General features: G+C 38.4%; 1 protein-coding gene across 4 annotated transcripts in view; it reads right to left on the minus strand.

Annotated features, from left to right (window-relative positions):
- Positions 1-5,132: 5,132 nt before the first annotated feature.
- Positions 5,133-26,085, minus strand: part of PTPRZ1 (protein tyrosine phosphatase receptor type Z1) — a 165,250-nt gene continuing 144,297 nt past the window's right edge. For 3 of the 4 annotated variants that reach the window (XM_019750067.2, XM_019750065.2, XM_019750064.2), the window contains 13 exons: positions 24,064-24,146; positions 22,602-22,736; positions 21,929-22,063; positions 20,764-20,927; positions 18,994-19,129; positions 17,435-17,581; positions 14,563-14,656; positions 14,176-14,249; positions 13,288-13,416; positions 12,291-12,437; positions 8,586-8,728; positions 7,683-7,818; positions 5,809-6,095 (listed from right to left, as the gene is read on the minus strand). In XM_019750067.2, the coding sequence (XP_019605626.2) occupies positions 5,955-6,095; positions 7,683-7,818; positions 8,586-8,728; positions 12,291-12,437; positions 13,288-13,416; positions 14,176-14,249; positions 14,563-14,656; positions 17,435-17,581; positions 18,994-19,129; positions 20,764-20,927; positions 21,929-22,063; positions 22,602-22,736; positions 24,064-24,146 (1,664 nt within the window). In that variant the 3' untranslated portion in view covers positions 5,809-5,954. Of the gene's footprint in view, positions 6,096-7,682; positions 7,819-8,585; positions 8,729-12,290; positions 12,438-13,287; positions 13,417-14,175; positions 14,250-14,562; positions 14,657-17,434; positions 17,582-18,993; positions 19,130-20,763; positions 20,928-21,928; positions 22,064-22,601; positions 22,737-24,063; positions 24,147-26,085 lie in introns of all 4 variants that reach the window. The other variant, XM_019750066.2, reaches the window with a different exon arrangement.

Below are 26,085 nucleotides of genomic sequence, written 5' to 3' on the forward strand. Positions count from 1 at the left end.
ATTCCACAAATATAGATGGCCTTTGTCTTCTAAATCCTGTGTGAGGGGATCTACGGAGTGGCCAGCACTTCAGGAAGCATAAGCAAATACATAATACCATGTTTCCCCGAAGATCAGATCTAGCCGGACCATCAGCCCTAGTAAGTCTTTTGGAGCAAAAATTAATATAAGATCCGGTCTTATTTTAATATAAGACTGAGTCTCTACAAATATAATAATATAATATAATATAATATAATATAATATAATATAATATAATATAATATAATACCAGGTATAATAATATAATATTAATATAAGACTGAGTCTTATATTAATTTTTGCTCCAAAAGACACATTAGAGCTAGATCTTATTTTCAGGCAAACGCACTATATGGTTTATTACAATATTACAATGCATGGTAAAATAATATCATTTATATTTCTAGATTTTAGGGCTCCCTGTATTTGGTAGAACATAATTCACATCTAAAACTCTAGCTGTAAAGGAGTCGGGAAAATACAGTCCATGTTTTTTAGGCTTTAAAGCATAAGAAGTGTTCTAGTTATTATTACTGTGTAACAAGCTACCACAAAATGTAGTGGCTTAAAAAAAACAGTCATGTATTATGCTCATGAATCTGTAATTAGCGCATGGCTCAGGGGGAACAGTTTATCTCTGCTCCACGCACTGTGTGGGTTGGGAGCTCCGGGATCCATATCAAGACAGCTTGCTCACAAATGTGGCAAGATGGTTCTAGCTGTCAGCTAGAAGCTCGGCTGGGGCAGTGGATTAGGACTTTGGTTTCTCTCCACTTGAGTCTTCCCACGTGTGTATTTTGTCACAGCATGGTGGGCATGTTTTAAAAACGAACATCCCAAGACAACCAGGCAGAAGCTGAACATTATTGCCTTTCACTACTTAGCCTCAGAAGTCACATAGCATCATTTTCACTGTAGTTAAAAGTCCATTTAGATTCAAGGGGAGGGACCACAGACCCCACTTCTCAATGGGATGACTTTCAGAGTCACCTGTAGGATGAAAAACATTGTTGGGCTATTTTTGAAAAATACAATCTGCCACAGGAAGTCACCCTAGAGAGTGGCATGTAGGTGGATTCTGTGAATACACAGTAATGACCCCAGTTATCAATATTTCCTAATTGGCCTTAATTATTTTCTAATCATTTCAGTTTTTCCCTAAGTGGTTCTTTGAACCTTTTTATGTATCCCCATGAGCTTAAAACTGGACATAGTGTATAGACAAAATATAGAATTTGTTTTATTTCACTCTCTAAAAAGTGGTTTTAATATCCTGAGTCCATTGAAAGACTTGAATGAAAGCTGCTATGAGAGACTTGTTTAATATTTTTCATTAGGAAACTTAATGCTATAGTTTTCAATACACAGCTTCATTAAACAAGTTAGCAGCAATGAAAGAATTACTTGCATCAGTTTAAAAATCAGAAAAATTTTAAAATTTAAAAATTAAAAAAAAAATTAAAAATCAGAAAAATTACTTGCATCAGTTTATCTATGTGCGTAATTCAGAACTGAGGCAACTCTCTGAGGAACGAGGAAGGATAACAGAAATCTGAGAAATGTGGTGAATGGCACACCTAAAGTTGCAGAAGAAAGTATTACAAATTAGCATACTTGGAAGTTTTTCAAAGGTCTTTCTCTGGTGGTCTGCTTAGAATGTGTCACAACTGACAGACTGATTAGAAGGTATTCTCGGGCACATAACAAGAAATTTCAATCTCACACCCGCACTTTTTTTTTTACTCCCACTTCCAAATCTTGTTTCCCTTTCTTAAAATGATTACCTTCAAAAAACTTGTTAACTATAATTTAATGCCAGGGATGTCTAGATTCTTAAAACTGGTGTAGGGTGTTTCATTTATATGCCTTAACACCAAGTACTCTAACATTATAATATTGTACTAATGAGAAGACCTCTAATGTACCACAGTATTTTGCAATTAGCAAGTGAATGGATAATATTCAATCATTTATAATTTTAGAGTAACAAAAGTGTGTTTTATTTATTTTGACACGTGTAGAGCTTCTCACTTTCCCTAAAAAGTTAATTTTAATTGAATAAATGCTTAGTATTTCTGATTCTATGTGCTATTTGTGAGTGGAATTCAATTTTAAGAAAATATTTTAAAACATATCTGCTTTTAAAGAAATCTTATTTTCCAAGTTTGCTAACAAGTTGAGTGTTTCAGATCAGAAATATGAAAATTGAGATTCTTATGGCATAATATTAACTAGAAAATATATGTATTAATTTTATATGAAGAAGCAGCTGCCATAAATTCTCAGGGAGGACAATACTGGAACACTGTTGGCGTTTATGGTTCTGGTGCATTTTACTATATAGATGGATTATGCTCATCCTTAATACTTTCATGAGGTTGCAAAACTGCTCTACATGATATAAAATTAGAGATAAAGTAAAGTCTGTACAGAACACTTTTCTTCAATTGTGCTAATTTACAAAGGTGCCACAGACAAAACTAAGAATTGACATATTTTGTCAAAATTGATATTACATGTTGAGCAACATTATACCTATAGAGTATCAGGTTTCCCAGGACTATTTCTTTTTAAATTAAAAAAAATATTTTATTAGGGAATATTGCGGGACAGTGTGTTTCTCCAGGGCCCATCAACTCCAAGTTATTGTTCTTCAATCTAGCTGTGGAGGGCGCAGCTCACTGGCCCATGTGGGAATTGAACCTGTAACCCTGTTGTTCAGAGCTCGCACTCTAACCAACTGAGCCATCCGGCCGCCCCTTCCCAGGACTATTAAAGAGAGTATTTTTGCTCTGGGTAAAAATCAACTCATTCATTCATTCATTCATTGTTCATTCATTCAATACACCTAAAACGTACTGACAGCCTTTAAAGTGCCAGGTACTGTTCTAGTTGTAGGAATACAGATGTTAAAAGAAGTCAACATTCATCTCCTCATCGAGCTTACATACTAATAGGGGAGACAGACAACAAACCAATATAAAACACACCAGGAAACAAAGTCTGCTACTGAGAAAATTAAAGCAGGACAAGGAGATGAGGAGGTTCTGGGGCAAAGGGGATGCAGAGAGGAGGCTGACAATTCGCTGGTACACGCAGGACAGTGAGCCAGCCCATGTCTCTCGTCATGATCAGGGCTAAATAGTTGACTATCTTCCTCGGGAGGAGGGGATGCTACTTCAGACAGGCTGATCTGGGACTCTGCTCTGAGGCGGAGATATCGGAGCAGAGGCCTGAATCCATGAGTGCAACAAGAGGACTGTAATATCTTGCCAAGGGGAGTGTAAACTGTACAACTCTACTGGAAAGTGAGAGAGTATTAAGACATAAATTTGTTCGTACAATCTGCCCGCCAAATGATACTTACAGAAATCGGTTCTTACTTACCTGGCTTCGTTTGTTTTCACTTCTTTCATAGTTGAGTATTATTTCAGAGCTAAGGGTCAAGGGATGAGGAAAGATGAGGAATTGTCTTTGCTATTGGTTTCAGGGTATATTTATTAGAATTTGTCTATAGAATGATTAATTATACATGTTACTTGCACAATTACTTTCTCTTGGAAGAGATTCTGCAAGGTGTATCACTAATAAACAACCATCAAAAGAAAAAAAAATCTCTCTTCTCTCAAAGGAAGTTTGCTCCTGGGACAAATGCTAACAGATAAATAGACAAAATAATCAAGGTGATATGTACTTCAGCTTCAGATCAGCTTATGATTAGACTTTGTTTATGGGGAAACAAAACTGTAAAGAGGATTAGAACTAGGTTAGAAAAGCGATCAAAGAATCAAAACTAACCTTGTGACCTTTCTCCCTGAAAGGGTGAATGAAAAAAGAAGCACATTCTCCTTTTTTTAAAAATTTTATTGGGGAATATTGGGGAACAGTGTGTTTCTCCAGGGCCCATCAGCTCCACGTCGTTGTCTTCAATCTAGTTGTGGAGGGCGCAGCTCACTGGCCCATGTGGGAATTGAACCTGTAACCCTGTTGTTCAGAGCTCGCGCTCTAACCAACTGAGCCATCCAGCTACTCCCCCTTTTTTTTATACCCCATAGAGCAGTGCTTAAAAACATTTTGTGATTTGTGACATTCTACTATTTGTTTCCTGTTTCTTATTTTCCTATTTCATATCTCTTCATCACTATTGCTTTAAAAAGAAATCTTCAAAAAAAGAAACTCACTAATTTTTGTTCTATTTTAAGGATTTAGTGAAAATCCTGATATTGTTTGAGGAAACCGGAGGCCTCCTGAATTGTTGTTGATAAAGAGCAGTGGTTCTCAAACTTGAACATGAGTTAGACTGCTGAACTCCAACCTTCAGGTTTCTGTTATGGTAGATCTGGGATAGGAATCCAGGAATTGCATTTCTAACAACTTCCCAGGTTTTGCTGGTCTGGGACCACACTCTGAGAATCACTGGTTTAAATGCAACTTTTCCTGGTCTCCTGCTTTAGTCCCTGAGCTGGGCAGTCTTGGGAATTAGTGCCCTCCTCATTAGGAGTGTTATAAAACACTCCTGGCTGAGGCAGGGTACTGCTTCCAATAGGCTTGTTACCCACGATTCCCTGTTTTCCTGCACTTCATCTCCACACAGCTTTTGGATATTGACAGCTTGCCTTCACACAGGACTTCTTACCTTTTTCCATTCTGGGATTTATGTCCTCTTGGACCTTGTCGATTTATCTACTTAGCTTCCAAACCAGCTTACCTTGTCCCTGACTTGCAAATCTGCCTGATTCTAACACCAAGTTTATTTCTAAACACCAAAATGTCCCAACATTTCTTGGTAAATGGTGCCCTTAGCTTCTCAGTAACCTTTTCGTTGCTCCACTAATCAAAAGAAATATACAATGGTTCTGTTTATTAACTAATTAGGTCCAAATAATTTAATAGTAGTAGTTATGCAGTGTCAGTATATGTTACTGGGTTGTCCTCAAAAACGTAAAATTTTGTGAAATCGCTATATGTCTCAATGCACAGTTTGGGAGTCACAGCTTTATACACTGTCCCATCCCATCAACCTTTTTTCATTTCCATTATCCCAGCCGGACCCATGTCCACAATTTGCTGTTACAAAGGCCCCAGCACAACACCCCACAGGCAAATGCAAATTGATGGCAATATGTATATTTATTTTTGCAATGCCTTGGATAAAAACCATTTAAACAATGTTGGGTAAGGTGTTATTTTCATAAAAACATCTTTCAAAACAAATGTACTTCTATGTTCCATAAAAGTTAAAACTACATGCTAAAACAGTTAATTGCTGAGATAACATGAAACAATATCAGAAGATTTATAGACTAGACCAGATAATGAACTATATCATTAAACTAAACAGTTACACAGAACTGGAATACTTACTCAGTAGTAAAATATAAAAATCTACAATTATAAATATAAATTTGGTCCATAGACACACTAGAGCAGTATTTACAGTAAGTATCAGATTATTTCTACTTTAGGTGAATACTGCAGTTGTAAAATGTTGAATATCATAGGGAACAGAGCATTTTATTTACAATCTACTGTATTAAAAGTTATATTTCTAGCAACCCTGATGAATGCTACAAATATAGCTAAAATTTTGACACTAAAAACAAACACGTTTTCTGTAATTGGGAATGCCTAATACCTATAAATGGAAATTTTCTGTTAAAATCAATACAAAAAAACCCCACCATAGTTCCATTCTTAGAAATACTGTAAAATTCAATCATTTTAGTTTAAACACAGTAAGTGAATTATAAGAAGTTCTGCAAAAAGGCACACATTGTTAATGATATAAATTTGGCAGCAGAATCCTATGTCTTGAAAGTTACTGGCAGGTGATGGGAAGAAAACATAACAGAAAAACGGAACTGATTTTCCTGTCTGATTTTAGATGGAGGAAAACAGTGCTCAGGTAGGGACTTTCCTCCCTCCTTTCTGTATTAAACTAAAGACTCTAAGCTCTCAGCTATATTTCCGTCATGCAGTGCTGTGCCATTACTATCCAGAGAGGTGGATGGGTTCTCTTCCTGCCTTGTACTCACAAGGCTGAGGATGGCTTTATAGAGAAACTGGTACTGCTCCTAGAGGACAGAGAGCGAGGTTAGAAACAGGACGCTCTATGAAGACATACATTTGCAAACAGAAACAATATTTTTAGTTGCCCTTCAGCACTGTTTGTGGATGGCCTCTGTTACACTCAGCAGAGGCCCCTGATCTGCATTAATGTCTCCTTAGGCTTACATCTAAAATAGCTTTGCAATTAGCCAACATTCATTGTCCTAAGAAAACCTGCTTCCAGACATTTGCCGATGGCAAATACTCCAGTCTTGTTCGTTTACTTCACGGAATCAGGTGACGTGACAGGCTTCTGTGACTGATTTATCGATGTGTGTGTTAAGCTTTTTGGCACTAGGCACCTGAAACCACTCACAAATAAGTTAGTCATTCTCCTTTCTCCAGTTGTTATAAAATCTATTAGGCCTGTCTATTTATGGAGAGGTCTCAGAAACGATGGCATTGTCAGCTCAGGGACCCACAAAGAATGCAGGCCACTGTTTACCAAGAATTCTTCATTCTCCTCCCCTGACAGCTTCTATACCCTGCTTTGAGCGAAGGTGAGTGAGTGCCTGGCCATGGTCTCAGAGTAGAGACACACAGGAGCATAAAGTGGTTTTCCTCTTACAGATGCCAATCTGGGTAGTGGGGGATGGGGGAAGGCAGACACAGAGAGTGTGAGTCTAGCCAGCATCAAAGCAGAAAATTATGAGAACCACACGTGAGCTGGTGCATCACCGAGTGCACCCATGACACGGGTGAAAGTTTAATGTCTCAAAAGCAATTTCACATAGACAAGCTTGATATAAGCCAACTGATCTGAATGAGACTCTTAATAGGGGCTCCTCTGAAGTGCAGGTGTGCAAGGGTTAACTTGCACCCTGGTCAGCTGGTCTGGGCTGGAGCTTTGAAGATGGACCTTTGATGAGTCCCTTATACGTACACAGACTGGGGAGCTGAAGGTGAGTCTACACTCTACATCCACATAAGTTTCTCCCATTGGGGCATTTGCACTAAGTTCCCTATTGTCTTTTCAGCCCATATTTCTACAATAATTAAAACTTCTGAATTATTTTCAGAGTTGAGATTAATCTCTCCAGATGCGCTATGTCTCTTTTTTGATCGTCTAAGTTTCTCTTTCTTTTTAAAATTACCTAAGAATTAGCCTTGTTAACTTCAGAAATTAAATTCAACTTGAGAAAAACGTAAAAACTTCAGATGCTTAAGTATCTGAGGTCTGTTTCCTGATGGTTCTTTGAGGTAGGCAGAACTTGAACCCCAGGAAAAGAAGTATTTAATTGGATAAGTCACAGTAGTTGGTACTTCGACTGAAGACATTTTTCAATATTACGGTAAGTCTTGCAAAATGACACACATGAGATTTAAAATTTTGTATCCAGCACTTTTCTAGAAGATAAACTTTAAATGTTTATTGTTCCTTTTCTATGAACTGTGGACAGAATAACTTGTAATTCAGCTTGAAAACTACACGCTAATGCCATCTCTGTCAATGTGATCTTTTTGTGGACACTTGATAAAATGATTTGGGCAGCCTCTAGGAAGGAAAAAGCACTCCAATAGTGAGAAGTTTGCTTCACTGCTTTGTTACTTACGATGTCAGCAAAGACGCCCGGCCTCATCAGATTGATCATCTTGGCGACCTGGTAAACATCCATGGAATTTTCCTTTTCTAGTTGGTGCATAAGGGTTGTCAGAGCACAGAAAGTTCCTGCGGTCACTCCTCCATGCCTTGAAGCAAAGGGAAGGGGCAAAGATCCACTCAGAGGCATCGGACTCTCCCATTTTGAGGCTCCGGAGCATGTAGCCTGGACAACTTTACAGTAAGAACCCTGACATTTTTAATGACTTGCTCTCTTTATTGTGCACATAACTATGGTTTAACTTGAAAACACTGACAATTAGCAATGGGATACTTTACAGAAGATTAGTATTTGCTTATTCATTTGTTATTTTTATACTATGGAAGGAGCTGGCAATAAATCAAAATGATCTGACTACAGTCATAATATATGTTATATAACATGCATCAGATATAATATGCATAGAACATATAATTCCAGCACCTGCATTTTTCATTTGCTCATATGTAAACCTGGAAAGATCCTGGATGAAGATTCCTGTGCCTAGTAAACGAAAAAAAAATCACTTCTACTACTATCCCAAGAAGTTAATGGCTGAGAAATGTCTCTCTGGTTAACACCTGTAAAAATTTTAGTGCTAAAGCTGAGTCATCATACAAAGTGTTCTCAGCATACAATGTAAGAGCGTATTTTTGTGATCATGTACCCATCTCCAGCCTTCAACAGGAGCTCCAACAGAAATTAAAATATAAAACAAAACCAAAAAACCCTCTGTGTTAACCTGGGCCATGAGAAGCAGATAATCCACCCTGATGGAATCACTACAATTAGTCTAAAGCTTGGTTCATACAAAAACAATAGAAATACACACACACCCAGAGGACGCTAAGGCACGATTTCAAGTGTGGAACTTACTCATCATGAACGATCATGGGCCCATCCCTGCTGGCGGCCTCTTCTTTGATAATACTTATAAGTTCAAAAGTTTTACTAATGGGGCTATCTGGATTTGGCCATTTGGGACACTGAAAATGTCTTACTTCAAGTACATAATCATCCTATAAGAAGAAAACAAAATTAAGGTTTTTAAAAGAATCAGATTGGTTAGTGAGTAAAATAATTGAGGAAAATCAGGAATTGCAGGGAAATCAGGAATTAAAATTAAACACCTTGCATGAGTGAGCAGCAGTAGTAACAACCCGTCCTCTGTGTAGACGGGCTGAAGAAAGAAACTGTTGCAATACCACATTCATCATTTACAGACGTATCCCTTTTTTATTTTAACAATCAACCTTACTTCTGGGATTATCATGCCAATCAAATCATGAAAGTATGTACCAAAGGGGGCCTCTGTGCTACGACATTGAAAATTATAAAAAAATAAATCTTCAGGGTTAAAATTTATTTTGAAAACAGCATAGGCTTCTTCAAATCCCAGCATTTCTTAGGTTTACCTAAGGGAAGGATGACGCTGCCGCCACGCACAGTGGGCAGAATGCAGGTTCCACTCCAGGCCCAGTTCTGAGTCTTGCTTAAGTGACCCACCAGCCTCTGTGACTTTAAATCATGTGAACCTCTGACTACAAGGTCCTAAAGTGTACTCAATAAAATGCTACATTTAAAAATAAGCAGCAGAACCTTAATTTTATGTGGAAGCGTAAAAGTCCCAAATAGCCAAGATGCTACTGAAAAACAAAAACAATTATCTCATTAGATATCAAGAATTCTGATAGCCTGTAACAACAAGACTCTATAGTTTTGGCAGCGTGATGAACAAAGAGATCAATGGAATAAGACAGAGATCCCAGAAACAAGCCCATGCATATGCCATGGAAATTTGATTTAGGACCAAACTGATATTGCTGATCAATAAATGATGCTTGGACAATGGTTATCCACATGGAAAATAATGAAATTGGACTCTCACCTCACAAAATATACTACAAAATATGAATTCCATAATTTCAGGTGAAGCTATTAGGTTGGTGCAAAAGTAATTGTGGTTAAAAGTAACTGCAAGAACCGCAATTACTTTTGTACCAACCTAAACATCTAGAAAATAACAAACCATTTAGAAAATAGGGTAAAAAGGAAAATTTTCAAGGTAAAAAGGGACTTTTTAAAGACACTAGAAGATTTCCTTAAAAAAGTGGGAAAGGAAAAGCTTAATAAATTCAAATGGATTAAACAACAACAACAAAATCAAAGGAAAAACGACAAATCACAAAGTTAAAGAAGGTATTTTTAACATGTATAATTTAAAAGGATCAGCATCAAGAGTATACAAAGACCACCAATAAACCAATAAGAAAATGGTAAATAACGTAATAGAAAATGGGGCAAAAATCCTGAACAGAAACTTCATGAAAGATGATGTAAAGATATTTAACTTCATTTGCAACAAGGGAAATGCAAATTACAAACACCACGAGATGCCATATCATTTTCATCACAACACTGGTGAGGATGTGGAGATTCCACATCATTCCGGCACTCCTGATGGGTAAGTAGACTGGCAGAACCACTTTGGAAAAAGAGTTGGCATTACGTAACAAAGGTGCTGAAGTTGGATGCACGTCCCTGTGACCCAGAGGGAGAATGCACAGGTATACCCAAGAGAAAATTTTGCATGTGTTGAAAAATATTCATAGCAGTATTATTTGTAATAGCAAACCAAACCAAACCAACCAACCAACCAAACACAAACAAGTAATAACCCAAATGTAGAATGGGAAAAGTATATTTCTAAACTGGAATGCTAAATAACCAAAGTATATAAACTGGAACTATACTCAATTACGTGGACAAATCTCAGCAGCATCATGATGAAGAAAAGTGAGAAAACCTCTGAAAAGCACACATAAGATAATTTATAGGAAGTTCAAAGAGATTAAAAACTAAAGAATATTGTGTTAAGGAATACAACGGCAAAAGGTAAAATTATAAAGTAAATCAAGAAAGTGAGAAACACGGATCCAGCAAGTGGCTGCTTTTAATGGAGAGCTTGTGAGGGGCTTCAAAGGCAAAGGCTGAGTTCTTTTCCTTGATTTCATGTATAGTATCATTTTTATACCTTGTGCATATTTTATGGACATTCTTTTTAACCTATTCAATATTTAATAATTAAAAAATAACTCATATAACCAATAAATTAGTAAAAGCCCCCAGCTCTTGATTCCAAACCTCCTGAACACTGAAATGAATTCCGGTCTCTATAGTACAGACCTTCACCCCTCTACCATCCTCAAATGCTGTGTCTGAAGTTATGGAACCGCCCACTTCAGTCTTTCCCTCTTCTTTCACCATTATTTTGAAATACTGCCCATCCCTATGTTAGATTCCTGGGGGATCAAGGTGTTTACCACAGCTGATTTATATAGAGAGGACATACTGACGTGGGATCAATCGTGAATGCTTATTTTCTAGTTTATCTTTTGCATAATACCAGGAGAAAGACTGGCTGATTACACAGGTCAAGCTAGATATTAGATATGACCAGTAATGAGGGTTTGACAAGATAATGGGCATCTAATGATTATTAATTTCCTAATAAGCTTTCTTTGGGAGGAGGGCATGAGAGACTACAGGTCTGAATGGGTGTTTCTGAAATGTTTAGGAACAGTGACAGGTGGGAATGAGCAAGGAATTTAACGGCTCTCAGGGGCCTCACTACTCTTCTGGTGTCTGCCTCTCATTTCACAAATAAGGAACGTGAGCCATTCCCCCAAGGCCACAGTGCTCATCATGGGACCAGAATCAACGCGTTCACTTTTTTGTTTTAATCAAGTAGGATCCTGTTCCATTGCAATGTTTACATTAGTAATCTACTTGCATTATCAAATTTATATGCTTTGTCATTCAAATATTCTGCAGAATAATGAATCTTCTTGTATACCATATATGGTTTACTAGTTTCAGATAAGGGCAGAGTGAAACAGTTCAACCATCTAAAATAGGACTTAATTTTTTCTTCTGATCGAGAAGCTATTCTGAAATCTCACATGCCTTACTCATCATTCCTAGTACCTTCCAGCATTTTAGTGTAGCTATATAAAAAAGAATGCACTGTACTGTATTATGTAAATAATTATTGACAAATAATTTAGATTGATGCGTTGTAGGTCACAAGGGTTTAGGAAAGCAATTTTAGTTCATTGTACTTACTGCACATTTTCAAAGCACTTCTTCACTTATCAACTCACTGTACATTGCTAGAAAGAAATTAGTTAATTTAGTAGGTAATATGCTTTCCATTTTACTTAGGAGAATCCCAAGTAAACCCTTGCCTTAACACATCAGAATTAGGAATTTTTTGATGAATTTTTTTACTGTGTTTATTTTTAACTTAAGTTTTGTCAACAAATGTTTTGAGAAATCTTTGATTTCCTGTATGTGTAGAAGTCATGACCCATGTAGTTTAGTGATGACAAATGGTTTAATGATTCCATAAGATATTTAAAATGGAAGTGACAAGTAAAGTAAAATGTATTATTTGGATAATCTGTCTCAATCTGTAAGAAATCAGATTCCTTCTTGTTATTGCTAGAAAAGATCCTTAAATGAGCATATACTTAACATGTACTTAAGATGAAAATTTTGTCATTGAAATTATATCCATACCTGTGTAGCTTCTAAGATAAAATCTTGAATTAAAATTTTTTCTTCATTAGACAGACATTTGTGTTCTTCAGCCATAAGAGTGACCTTAAAGCTTTCACAATTTATAGGCTCATCTTTATTTGGCCAATAAACAAATTCATCTTCTGCCTGAGGATTAAAAACCAAAGAAAACTCTAGGTTTAAAAAAAAATGTCTAACACGTCAGACTGTGAAATGAAGTTAACTGGTTACCATAGAAAATTCAATTCAAATTTTTCTCTGAATTTCAAAATTTAGTCTTAAAATCTTGAGTCTTAAACCCGATCGATCTACAAAATAAAACTTAAGAACCCAAACTATTGCTTTGTTATTTCGCTTTCCTATCTTTTCAGTAACAAAGACTAGTTGTTGCCGCTATAATTGATAACCGAGTAGAAAAAAATCAAGTGATTTTAAGAGCTCCGCAATTTCCAGCATCATTTGGAATAGTCAGTGTAACTTTATGGACAAGAAATGAATCTCAAAGTGTATATGCAAAGCTTAAATGAAATATTAGTTTGGTTTTATTTTGAGGGTTCTCCAAATACATACAAAAAAGAGCATAGGGTAGCCATGATTTTCTAATACTAAAAGAAGTCCTTCCTATTCTAGGAGTTCACCTTATTCCAAATTGGTCCCTCTTAAATTGAGGAAATATCCAAGTAATGTAACATGTTTTATTAAAAAAAAAAAAAAAGCATATGGACTGACTTCATTCATGATTGTGATTCTGGCAGTGCCACAAAATGCTTAAATTTGAATTAATTTTAACCTACCCTTGTTTAAAACTGGCATTCAAGAATTTCAGGCCTGGAAGCTTGCATAACCAAACGAGGCCCAATAGCAGACAAGGTGCAACTCCAATGACATTAGTTGATTAGCTGGAAAACATTACTTTCTCTATATGCTGCACTTCTGGCTGTTGTGACTTGATATTTGCCTCCTAAGGAAAGTACTAAAAGTGACCTGTGGGACTTACCATATTTTGACCATCAGGAAGCATAACCACCAGCTGGGCGTTGTGGTCCCATATCATCCTCCAGAAATCCTTGATGGTGTGGAGGAGGGGATGCTGGGTGATGATGAATTCATTGCTCTGATAATAACCCTGCAGAATGAAAGAGAAGCTAGAACCCCAGCGTAGAATTTTCAACATTCAGAAAACATTTATAAGTTTATGGCAATCTCATTATTTTCAGATTGCACTTATAAATAACAATGTGATTATTCTAGTCAATGTCTAGGGGGCACTTCCTATATGCCAGGAATAGCACTAAGCATTTTCTTCCCTTCGATCATCTATTCCTCACAGCAGTGTTATGGGATAGGAAATGTGATCCTCATTTTCCAGATGATGAAATGGAAACTCAAGAAGTTAAGTGCTATGCCCACGTTTACCCAACTATAAGCTCTAGGAGCAGACTCATCAGAATGACTTGTGGCCCATGTCTCCTACACTAGATAGGGTGGAAATCTGGAGTAGAGTTTATATTCCTCACTTTCCACAAGTCCCAATGGCAGAGTACCAAGTTTCACACTTCTGGCAACAGAATACCTTCGGTGTCCAGGCACCCCCTCCTTAGATGGGTGGTGTATGTTTTGTATCGCCTCACCAGTCCCGAATGGCATTTGATTCCTGCATCTATTTATCTGCTTTGCCTGAGGTTTCCCCAGCCCCAGCATACATAAAAACATCAAGGAATGCTGTAATCTGTTGCAACTGTGGCCTGTGGGTCTGCAGTGATCAGATCTGACTTATGTCCACCGTGGGGCTGCCCACGTTTGCAGCCAGGCCGAAGCACCAGGTACCCCACCCTGTTTTGGGTTCTGGTAACACAAGCTTGCAGCAGTGATTTCTCTGACTTACCATGATATAGGAGGCATTGATGTAGTCTGTGCCTTCTCCACTCAGGGACGAAATGCCAACCCTGGATCTCTCCACTGGAACACAGAACATTCAAGGTAAACCATGCTCTCTCAGTGCTACACCTCCCCCCTCCTCCCCAAATTGCACAAGAGAGCTGTATTTCTCAAGTTGAGTATCTTGAACCTTTAAGCTAAACGTTCTATGTATTTTTAGATGAAACTTCAGGGTTTGAGAGTCCTATTAACAGTTACATTATCATGCATAATTAGAAAAAGATGAGTGTATTGCTTCTGTCCTAAAATGTACAAATGTTTTCAAATAACTTACAAGGGCTTCTATTATAAAAGAAATAAAAGTTCCCTTTTTTCAAGATTTAACATAACCTACCGGGGATGATGGAAGAAGTTCTGTTCTTTTCCCTGTTGAATTGCTTTAGGGCTGTAGAATAGTCGCTCTGCTGTATATTTGATTGACTCAGGAGCTGAGAAGGAGTCAAGGAAAAACACAGATTATTTCATTTAAGTCACTCAAATACACACACACACACACGCAGCCCAACCAAGCTAAGATACTGAATGTAAATATATCTGACTTCTTTTCTAAGAATTTCTTGAACTAAACCTTGTTTTAGGGAACTCCCTGGCACATGTGTGTTTTACACCAGGAAAGTTGGAAGGAGGTGAGAACACTTGCTTTCTAGTTTGACTTTCAGCATTGGGAAAATCTCCCTCATGGCTTCTTTCATGGGTGTGCACCCTCTATTTCTTCTACTTAAATGTCACACTGCAGTTGGGAGGTCAACTGCATGATGCGTTTGTGTGTGTGTGTGTGTGTGTGTGTGTGTGTGTGTGTGTGTATAGTTGGATTTCATGTAGTTGGATTTTAGTCGTTCTCTTAGTATTCATTCTCTTAGTATTCCATCACATGAATAATCTATTTGCTATTTATCTGCTCCCAAGTAGTGAATGTTCAGGTAATTTCCAATGTTTTGGTATGTCAAACTTTGTAACAATGAACATTGCTTGTATATTTCTGAATGTGCACACATGTAGGGGCTTCTATAGAGAATTAGTAGTCATCAGTGTTTAATTTTGACAGTCTGATAGATGAAAAATGCTGTCACGGTTTTGATTTGCATTTCCTTTACTATTATGAGATGGGGAATTTTAGTGTTCATTAGCCATTTAGATTTCTTCTTTGATCACTGCCTTTTTAATTTCTACTTCATTGCCATTTATTAATTTGTCAGGGGTTTTGATGGCTTGAATGTAAATCTATATTCTGTTTAAAAAGTTGCAAATGTTTGTTGTCTTTAATCACACATTTACACCCAATTTTTAAAGATTTTCCTTAAGATTTTTATTACATTTTTATTTAAAAAGTTCTTCTCTACCCTGAAGTTCTTGAAAGATACTTTCCTATAAGTTAAAAAACTTTGCTTTGACCTTGAAGTACTTAATCCACCCTGAATAATTTTAGGATTTGAGGTAAGGTAGAGACCCAATTTTTCTTGTTTCCACATAGAAATTGTCCCAACATCATTTATTAATTAATCCATCCTTTCATTACTAATTTGTAATGTCATATCTATCACATAAAAATTTCCACATGTGCATGCTTTCTCTGGTTTGTCTCTTTTAGAATATGAATTATTGTATCTGCATAATAAGTCTTCCATATACAATACAATACATTTCTCTTCCTTATTCCTTATTTTTAAGTATGGCTTTGGATGTTTTTGGCTCTTGACTTTCCTTTATTAACTTTAAAATCAGTATTAAACACAGAAGCCTGGCCTCTGATAGGTTTCTGGTAAATATTTATTGAATAAATAGACATGTAATTTATTTCAAAGACATTTTTTATGAATGAACTTGAATAAATATCTTTTCTGATATGATAGTGTAGATACACACACACACACACACACTCTCTCTCTCTTCCCTACATTTCCCTAGTTGTGATGTTAACAAGAAAGAGAGTGAAATGTCTCTTTTTAATTGGATCTAATAAATATTTCCTTTTTAATCTTGGGTTATCCAGTATAAGCCATATCAATTCTCTTATGTAATTGTGTAGGGGGTAAACCATATTTAACTGAGAATTCTGTTGAAAATGGGTAATACGTATACATATTTTCAATTTAGGGAAAAGTTAGCCTAACAACCTAATGTTAATGTCTTCTATTTCTTTACTCTCTGTTTCTGGAAGCTGAACCATGCACCTTTCTTCCTTTTAAGCTCTCCTTTAGGACTCAGATAAGTTTGGCTGAGTAAACCAAATATTTATGGTTTCCTGACAGTAGGTTCTAAGTTCAGCATTCACCCCTCATCTTTTTCTTATTCTCCCCAAAGCACAAAAGGTGCTGACTGAGAAAGCAAAACGTTAGAGCAAATTCATAGTGCTAACATCTTCTGTGTTGTCGGCTGGGGCAGAAGAGAGAGAAAATACTGAAATCTCAAGGTTTGTGGCCTCTCCTGGGTTTTTTTTCTCTGGGGTCTTTTGAATTCTTCCTAGATATTCCTTCTCAGAAACCGGCCCTGTTTCTCTAGGAACCCTGGGAAATTAGGTTAGTAGAGACACAATGTGGAGCAAAGTAACATAGCCTCCATTGCTCTGGAAAGCCATGACTCTGCAAACAACACCCCCCCTCCCCCGGCAGCTGGCAGGTCTGGTAGCATCTGCTTTCTGAATCTTTGCTGACTGAGTTTTGGAAGTCAGAGAGCTAGTGATGCAGGAGGAACAATATAGAACCAAACATGCCCTCCTCTCCTGCACACTGCCTCGTGACAGGGCGAGTGGGAGAAACGGGCTGCAGAAGCCATTGTTGTGTGTGGCCTATTCTAGTTCAGGGGCTTCAAATGAGATAGAGTTTTTCAAAAGAGTAGCATGAACAGCCTGAGCCACAGCATTCATCGTTGAGTGGTCTGGCATTTTCAAAGTAAAAAGAGCACTTGTACAGTCTGAATTGTCAGTTCTGTCTGTTCATTCTGTTGGGCTTGGTGCCCTCCTTTCCTGGACCGAGCCTGCCTTTATAAAAGTTAGTCTAGGGTTTCTGAGAACTTTTCTTGTTGCCACTCACAATTAAGGTTCTCCTTGAAACTTACCACGTGGCTTCGCTGCCTGCTGTTAAGAACAATAGAAGCCACTGTGCCAGCCGTGCTCTCTGCCCATCAGCACGGCCTCATCGACTCCCATGAGACGACACAGGAACATTTAGTTCTGTGGTGAAACCCCAGAGGCTTCGAAGAGGACTCACCTTGAATTGCTTCTCTAGCTTTGTTCTGCCTGTTGGTCCAGGAATGAGGAGTGCATTGACGTAGGCGTGGATGTGACTGTCCAGCACCTCGGTTTCTTTACTAAGTATGGCCTCGACCAGGGCATCGTGAATGAAGACATACTGTTCCTGGCAAAACAACGACAACGGGGAATATAACATCAGGTTTTTCTTACATGTGTCCAGGTGTAAAAGGAGCAGCTTCCATCCACAGACAAAAGGAGCTTTACAAAGTACGGGGAGAAACCCACAGAAGATTGCTTCTCAGGCCTGGCAGGACGTCAGGTGGCGGAAAGGCGGCAGTCAAGACAGAACATAGCTCTTCTCATCGCTCACCTCTTTATTTCCTGCAGCTTGACCTTTGTGGGAAGGAGGCAGGAAGATTGGGGGAGGCAAAGCAATGCCTCCTCTGCCCATCCTTCAAACCTGAGGCCTACTTCCTTCCACATTTTACACGAGGATTTCCATGACGTCTACTCTTCTGATGGGTCTTCCCTTCTGTCCATTCCAAATCTCCTTTAGCCAGTCATATAGTATAATTTAGCACAATTACCTATACAGTTTTTAAAAGTCATCTTCTCTTTCATGTATGAGACTATTCTCTGGTCTTATCTCACTAGAATGTTATTTCCTTCATGGAATGAAGTTTGGTTTGTTTTGGTTTTAAAGCCAGTCATTTGTCTCGATTGCTTTTAAGCTGACATCATACATTTCAATTTAAATTCATTATTTAGACATAGTGAAAACAAATACAGATGTATAGACTTTGTCCTGTGTCATAGGTGGGTAAAGGATATGGGCCTAAAAAGGGATATAATTTGAGCATAATTCATACTCTTTGAATATGAAAATGAATCCATTTATTCTCTATGTGCAGAAAAAGTTGAGGATCTTGCTGGCAGAAATGGGCGTTGACTGATCCATTTACTCATTTTCTGAATCTTCTCTGTCACCATTGTTATTTTAAACATATTCCTTATTTGGTCACAAAATACGAAACTTAGCTGGCCTGTCTATAAGTTACACGCAATTACCTGGTTTTATGGGTTGAATGGTGTCTCCCCAAAAGATATGTTGAAGCCCTAACCCCAAGTACCTTAGAAGGTGGCCTTCTATGTAAATAGGGTCATTGCAGAGGTAAGTAGTTAGAATGAGGTAGTGACTAGTGTCATAAGAAGAGGGAAATCTGGACACACATAGACACAGAGGGAAGACAGCTATTTGAAGATGGAGGCAGAGACTGAAATTATGCTGTTACACCCAAGGAGCTCAAGGGGCTACCAGAAGCTTGAGGAGACAAAAAAGGATCCTTCCCTGCAGAGGGAGCAGAGCCCAACCAACACATTGATTTTGGACTTCTGTCCTCCAGAACTATGAGACCACACATTTCTGATGTTTTAATTCACCTGGTTTGTAGTCCTTTATTATGGCAGCCCCAGCAGACTAATACACCTGCTAACACAAACTCTGTCCCACCCAGCTTCAGCATTTTAGTGACATTTCCAATCCATAGATAAATAAAATGATCCCTTTTCTCATACCTCAGTTTGTACCAAATAATTTCTTTGTGAACGGATGTGTTTTAAGAAGCCAAAAATGTTGACAGTTCCTTCGTGTTGAATTTGCTGCAACATACTGTCTAGTACAATATATGTGCCAGTTCTTCCAACTCCAGCACTAAAGAGAACACAAGGAAGAAACTATTTCAATGTCAAGCATAAAATAGCCTGAAGATAGGTCACTAGTAACTGTCTTGTAAATTAAAACAATTTCCTTCCAAAAGGAAATGAGCCATATAATTAATTAGTGATCCAAAGCTGGAAGCAGTTTAGTTGTTAAGCATAATGCTCAGGTAACAAAAAGTTTCTTTTATTTTTTACTACAGGTCAAACTGCAAAACAAGCCGACTATTTGGGTTGGAGACTTCTTTATTTTCAATAATTATATTTATTATTCATTTTATATCGTACAATGAAACTATCATAATGCATCAGAGCTCAGCAAATAGATAGTTAGGGTGAGAAAAATGAAAGCATCAGCTTCACCAAACTCTGCAAAGAAAAGGTCCCTGGGTCTGTATTGCCGGGTAGACATGTTTGTAAAGGTTTCCACATTAACGGGAAAAAGAATTTGATAAGATTTGCTGCTAAAAATATCATTTCAGTGAGATTGTGAGGAATAAAGCGTAACTGCAGTGATTTCTAAAGGGCCATTATCTGTCGACTTCTTCAAAGACTCTACCGGAGAGACAGAATTCATAGACAGAGATTCTTTTCAGACGCTCCAACAAGTAGACAGTACTAGAGTGGAAAATTAGCACCTGCTCTGCACAATACCCGGGTCCTTCTCCATTTGCTGAGAAACAATTCCTGACCTTCAGAGCTATTTTCCTTGCATCTTCCTGTTTCCCTCAGCTTGTCTTCAGGCTAACAGATGAAAAATAACTCTAGATAGGTCTCTCAAACCTTGAGGATAACTCATGAGATAGGTAATTAGAATATGTCAGATGAGCTGTCTATCAAAGGTAAATATTTGCTTCTCTAAAAACACAGACACTGCTTTGACGAAATTCTGCACGTAGAAATGAACTTGATTTTTGTGGTCATAAAGCCTGGCATAGAGTTAGCAACTCAGTAAACGTCAACTGTTTTTCTTTTAACTGAAAAAATATTCAATTAAACCTCTACCATATTATTTCTTCTTTCTTTGCTATATCATTCTTTCTTATCATCAACCCAGTCTTGGGAGTTAAAATATTGGGAAATGATGAATTGATAACACGTTCAATATGATATATTAGGAAAAACTCAGGAAAATGAGAAAGGGGTTTTGATCTCAAACCATCTCGAAACAACTTAAAAGTCAAATTCTCACACTCTGTGTGCTTTGGTTTCTTTAATGTAAACCTGGCGCAGTAACTCTGCAATAGACTGTTTAGTCCTAGGAACAGGAGTTACATCTCAAGCATGTTTATCCCACAGCATTGTGTTGTAATAAATGTTAGTTCAACAACGAAACATTGTTCCACCTGCCCCACATAGTTAATAAGTTGAAATTCAATTCAACAATCAAATAAAATACTGAATGTCATAGAACCATGTGGTACTTTGAATATTCAGTCATCAAATTCTGAAACCAGCACACTCATTGCGTAGTGATCGATCCTTTCAAAAATGGGCGTGTAATTTCATCCCCCTCATGAAACCACTCCATGAAATCATTCCCACTTTGGTAAAACCTTTGCTCCACTGGTTCACTCTGTCGGAGCATAAACAATTCTGTGGGTTTAGAAACCCAGCTCTGAGACTCACCTGCAGTGGACAACCACAGGCCCCACGGCATGGCGCTTGGCGTGGGCTGCCTTTCTCACGAAGGCCAGCACCGGCAGTGAGTACTCCGGCACGCCCATGTCGGGCCACTGCGTGTAGTGGTACTGCGTGATCACGCGCCCACTGGGTCTGCCTTTCTGGGAGCCCTGAAAGAGACCAGATAGCTAACAACAGGAATATACACAAACACACACGGGGTTCTGAAACATCGACTCGGCCTTCATAGCGTGATGGTAGTCCATAAAGAAGCAAAAAAAATAAAAATAAAAAATACATTGCCACTTGTGAGGGTTCATTTTATGTGTCAACTTGGCTAGGCTATGGTGGTGTGTGGTTTGGTCAAACACCAATCATACCAGATGTTGCTGTCAAGGTATTTATTAGATGTGATTGACACATCAGTCAGCCTTGAGTCAAGCATATGATGCTCCATCGTGCGAGTGGGCCCCGACCGCTACATTGACGGCCTTAAGAACAACGAATGAGGATTCTGGAATAAAAGGACTTCTCAAAACTGCAAAATAGAAAACCTGCCTGAAATTCCAGCCAGCTGCCCTAATGAATTTGAACATAAGATGGCAATATTAACTCTGACCTGAATATCCAGGCTGCTGCCTGCTTCACAGATTTCTGATTTGTAGGGTCCACAATCACTCGTGCAATTTCTTAAAATCAATGATAGTTCTCTCTCTCTCTCTCTCTCTCTCTCTCTCTCTCTCTCTCTCTCTCTCATCTATCTACCCATCCATCCACGCACATGAGCTCTTAGTTCTATTTCTCTGGAGAATCCTGATTAATACATCAAGGTTTTTGTTTTTTTACCCCCTTTTGTCAGTCTCTACTCTTTTCAGTAGAATGTGCAGTTATCACAGGGGGCAGAGATTTTCATTTGTGACTCACATCCATTGCAACCATCGGCACCATGACCAATCTATCTTAGCTTCAAAGAAATGGCTAGCATTTAAATTTAAAGACTCAAGAGAAACCTTTGGGATTGAAGTGTGGCTGTGATAAGGACTCTTCATGCCATTAATTATCTATCTTTTATTTTTTTACCCTGTCTTGGTTATAGCACCTATTCACTTGAAACAAAGAAAACAACCAGATGTGTTACTCAGTCGTTGATGTCCGTCACTTGTGAGCTCACCTTTTTTATCTTTGTGTTTCTTAGAGTAAAATTCCTCACAGTATAATAGGCAAGCATCTGAACACTCTTCTGAGTGACCAGAAAGTTCCCATACTCTTCACTACCCTCGGCAGGCCAGTACTGATCACATTTTCTCTGCAAAAGAGAAAGAAGATGCTGTTTCCATATTCCGAATGAGCAAGGTAAGAGGTGTCACCGAAATCTGTGCAGGCCTGAGACTGTGACAGGAATGGATCTCTCACTGTTCTAAATATGTCCTTTTTTTACGTGACTGCAGATGAGCTGTAGAGGAGAACAGGGACAGAATAATAGAACTGAAGGGAACTTAAAATGATCTGGTTCAAACATCCCCCTTTCAGATGAGGAAAGTGTGGTCCGATGGATTGAGTCAGCACGGGAATACAGCTTTTCTGGATTAAAATTGGTTTCACTCTGCAATGTTTTTTGGTGTGTCCCATTTACTTTTTCTCACAGTATGAAGAATGCATTTAAATAGCAGACAACATGATTTACAGGGAAACTCTGTGACCTATAATGTTAACTGTTTTCCTTCACTATCATACAATACAGAAAGGAATCCTGACTGGCTCTCATAACTTTTGCTGCTTCCGAACGCTGACTCTATTAAAAGTCATTTAAAGCACCTCTAATCACTATGGTGGGGATGACATACCCGTCCTTTCTCCACGAGGTTTGTTATCATGACAATTACTTCCACATTATGCTCCCATATCATTCTCCAGAAATCTTCGGCCGTGGATTTCAGTGGGCCTTGGGCAGCAATGTAAGCTTTTGGTCTGTTGTAACCCTGAAGAAATGAAGGACAAATATTTCTTACTCACTGATCTGCATGCTATTTGTAACCGTATAAGACTTAAGTGTTTAAGGTCAGCACATTTTTTTCTGTAGGAGAAAAGTATAAAACTAAACTTGCAAAGCTGGAGGAATGTGACAGTACTAACGAATACAGCAACTCTTCTTTAACTATATTTTTTTTGTGGAAGAAAAAGAGTTGTCTTTGTTTGACACCACCACAATCCTCTGCACCTCTACTTCAAGTACATTTACGAAGTCTGTGTACCATGCTTACTATCTGGTCCTTCGTTGTGCAGCTCTGAAATGTGTCAGGCACTGGGGCTCCGCTGTCTGCATCAGTTAGGAAACCTCTGGGGTTGTCTCCTGACCCTCTCTCTGCTGGAACTGAGCAATGCTAACCTTTAATAGCTATGCTTCACTGAGCCCCCACTATTGGCCAAGATGCTTTATACGCATTAACCCTCATCCTTAACCTATATGCAAAATGAAAGCATCATCCCTGATTTGGAGATGAGGAAACGGATGCTCAGAGGCATTAAGTGGCTTTCCAAACTCCCCCAGCTAGCCAGGGGCAGAGCTGGAGGCCAAATCAGTTCTGACTCCAAAGCCCATGTTTGATAGGACATAAAAATGGCCTGCTCTGGAAGCATGAAGCGGATGCCTTTAACCCACTGTTTACTTATATTTGGAACTAACTTCTTTGAACTCCGTGTTGCACACAGCGTAAGCCTTAAGACAGCTAGACTGAGAGGTCAGTATCGGAAAATGACAGCGTTCCTCCGACATTCAGTCGACCACAGTGAAAAATCAGTAAGTTAGTGAGTGGTCTGCAGCCCTTGGGAGCCCCAGTAAGTCCCACAAAGCTGGGTTCCTGAGGGATGCCCAGGATTATCAAGGCAGATAACTGGTTTAGCGATCACTTTTAGCTGGTACCACTTTGGACAGTTTTCAGTCAGGATTTATTGATCAGCTGCTATCGACACGATGTTGTGCTAAGGAGTTCCGGGACATTCAAACTAAGCACAGGTCCTGGCCTTCACATGTAAGGAGTTCCAAACCCATCTGAACATACACATTCCACCTTGAACATACACTCCCAGCCTGAATCCCTTTCTCATGTAGAAGATACACCAAATACAATAGCTAGACTGTAATTCAATCTGAAATCCTTCAATCACAGGATCGCTCACCGCTGATGTGTCTTTTTTATTATCTACCGTACAACATAAATGAAGTACTAGTATATGCACAGCACAGTGGTATAATCAATTCATAGTCTAATGTGATTTCCACAAATATTTCCATCAAAACATGCTTACGTCAACATAATTGGCATTGATGTAATCCGTCAGTTTGCCGTCTTTTTCAGCAAGTTGTGCAAGCTTAACCCTACTATGATCATCTGTAATAATATAAAAAAAAATTCATTAGAGTACAGACTACTTTGCAGCATAAAGGTCATTTATTTAGTCATTTTTTTTAATTAAAAAAATAAAATAAAATTTACATCGTAATTTATCAAGTACAATTAACATCAATGCAAATATAATTTACTTTAGTAGGCTTTTTGGGGCTACAGCGACGACAAAGATAAAGATAAAAAGAAACAAGAGCTTCTGCCTTCAAGAAGTTTTCTAGTAGAAGGTGAGACTAGACATACACACAGACAGGAATACTCAGGAGGCGAGAGAGAGGTGCAAAGTAGTAGTGGAACATGAAGGAAGAAATTGTGTTAGTTTGGGATGATACTAAATGTTTTCCTACTGAAACCTGAACTTGGCATCTTAGATGGGTCTCTAAAGGTGGGTGCTGGGGCTGTGAAAGTGGAGAGCTGCTGAAGGGAAGAGGCAGTGATGGGGTCTTAGAAAGCAAAGGATGGATGGCAGCATTATGCTCTGGAGAGGAGACTGATGGAGGAAGAGAACGTAGAAGAGAAAGCAGAAGGCATGAGGAAGTTTCTGTGAATGGTTACAGCAGGTGGCTCTTTCAAGGGAAGAACCTCACAGAGAAACTACTGAAAAGGGAGGCAGGAGAGTGAGTGTTTGTCCAAGAACAGAGGACGTGGATCCTGCACCGTCTGTAACGGGATGAGAACGATGGTAATTTACACAGTGTGTACTGTGGCAATTAAACCATGGTGAAATGAGGGGTTGGGGATTGACTTCAGTTCTACAGAGAAACTCTATTTACTTGCAGGAACTACATAAAAAGAAAGCAAAGTGTTACTGGGAGGAAACGTGGTAGTTTCACAGAGCAGCCCATTTATTCTTTTCAAGGACGAGGAAGTGAATACAGGCGAAACCATGACAAGTTAAAGAGATATTCTGGGATAATAATACCTCTGAGACAATAGCGGCTTAGGAAGGTGCAGAAATAGACGTGCGGCAATGGAACGATGGGTTTGGGCCAGGCTGACATACTTTTTTATTATGGTTCTAATACATTTTGATGGATGTTACTGGGTAAATTTCCTGGGTTGTTTTTCTTCATTTCTAAAATAGGACTGTTATGACCTATCTTGCCAAGTTGTTTTGGAGATTAAACAAAATAATGTCTTTACAGTGCCAGGCATACAGCAGGTGTTCAATAAATGTTAATCTCCATCCTCTTCTTAGTTAGCTGGTGGGCATTTTATTTAGCTTGTAGAGGGAATAGTTTAAAAATTTCACCCTCTCCAAGAAGCAGCTGAGTTTTTATGTGCAGCTGAGATAGCGGCTTCCATTGGGGAAGACAAACAGGAAGCAGAACCGTCTGCTAAAAAGAAAGTTAGTGTAAGCACTGTGGCAAGGAAGGCAGCAACTATGCAACTATTTAGAAAAATGTGATAATAGAAGCTCAGTGAATATGTAAGGAAGGATATAAGGAGAAGTTTCGGGCAGGGGGAATGAAGACGGATTTCAAGAGATGGAGGGAGGGAATATAAAAGAAAATAAAAGGGAAGAGATGTAAATAAGAGGTACTGCATACAAATGTTGAATTGCTATGTTGTACACCTGAAACTAATAGAATGTTGTATGTCAATTATGCTTCAATTACAAAAAGAAGGAAGAAAGATGGTAATTTCATAGGAAGAAATAGGTAAACTTGCATTACAGAAAAGAGCCAGATAGCTGCTCATTAAGAAGAAAAAGAGAGAGAACAGCTAAGAAAACAAAGGGAAAGAAGGACTCTAACCCTTTATAAAACCCAGGGAGAATGTCAAAAGAGGGAGGAAATTGTCAGAAGGAAAAAATAAAGTCTAAAGAAAATATCACTTGGTGAATAAATTCACATAAAAGTAGGTAGATCTAAAGTGCCACTAGGACCATGGAATATAAATAATGACAGAAACCATAAGAACA

This window comes from Rhinolophus sinicus, linkage group LG11 (assembly GCF_036562045.2).
Source record: "Rhinolophus sinicus isolate RSC01 linkage group LG11, ASM3656204v1, whole genome shotgun sequence".
Taxonomy (NCBI): domain Eukaryota; kingdom Metazoa; phylum Chordata; class Mammalia; order Chiroptera; family Rhinolophidae; genus Rhinolophus; species Rhinolophus sinicus.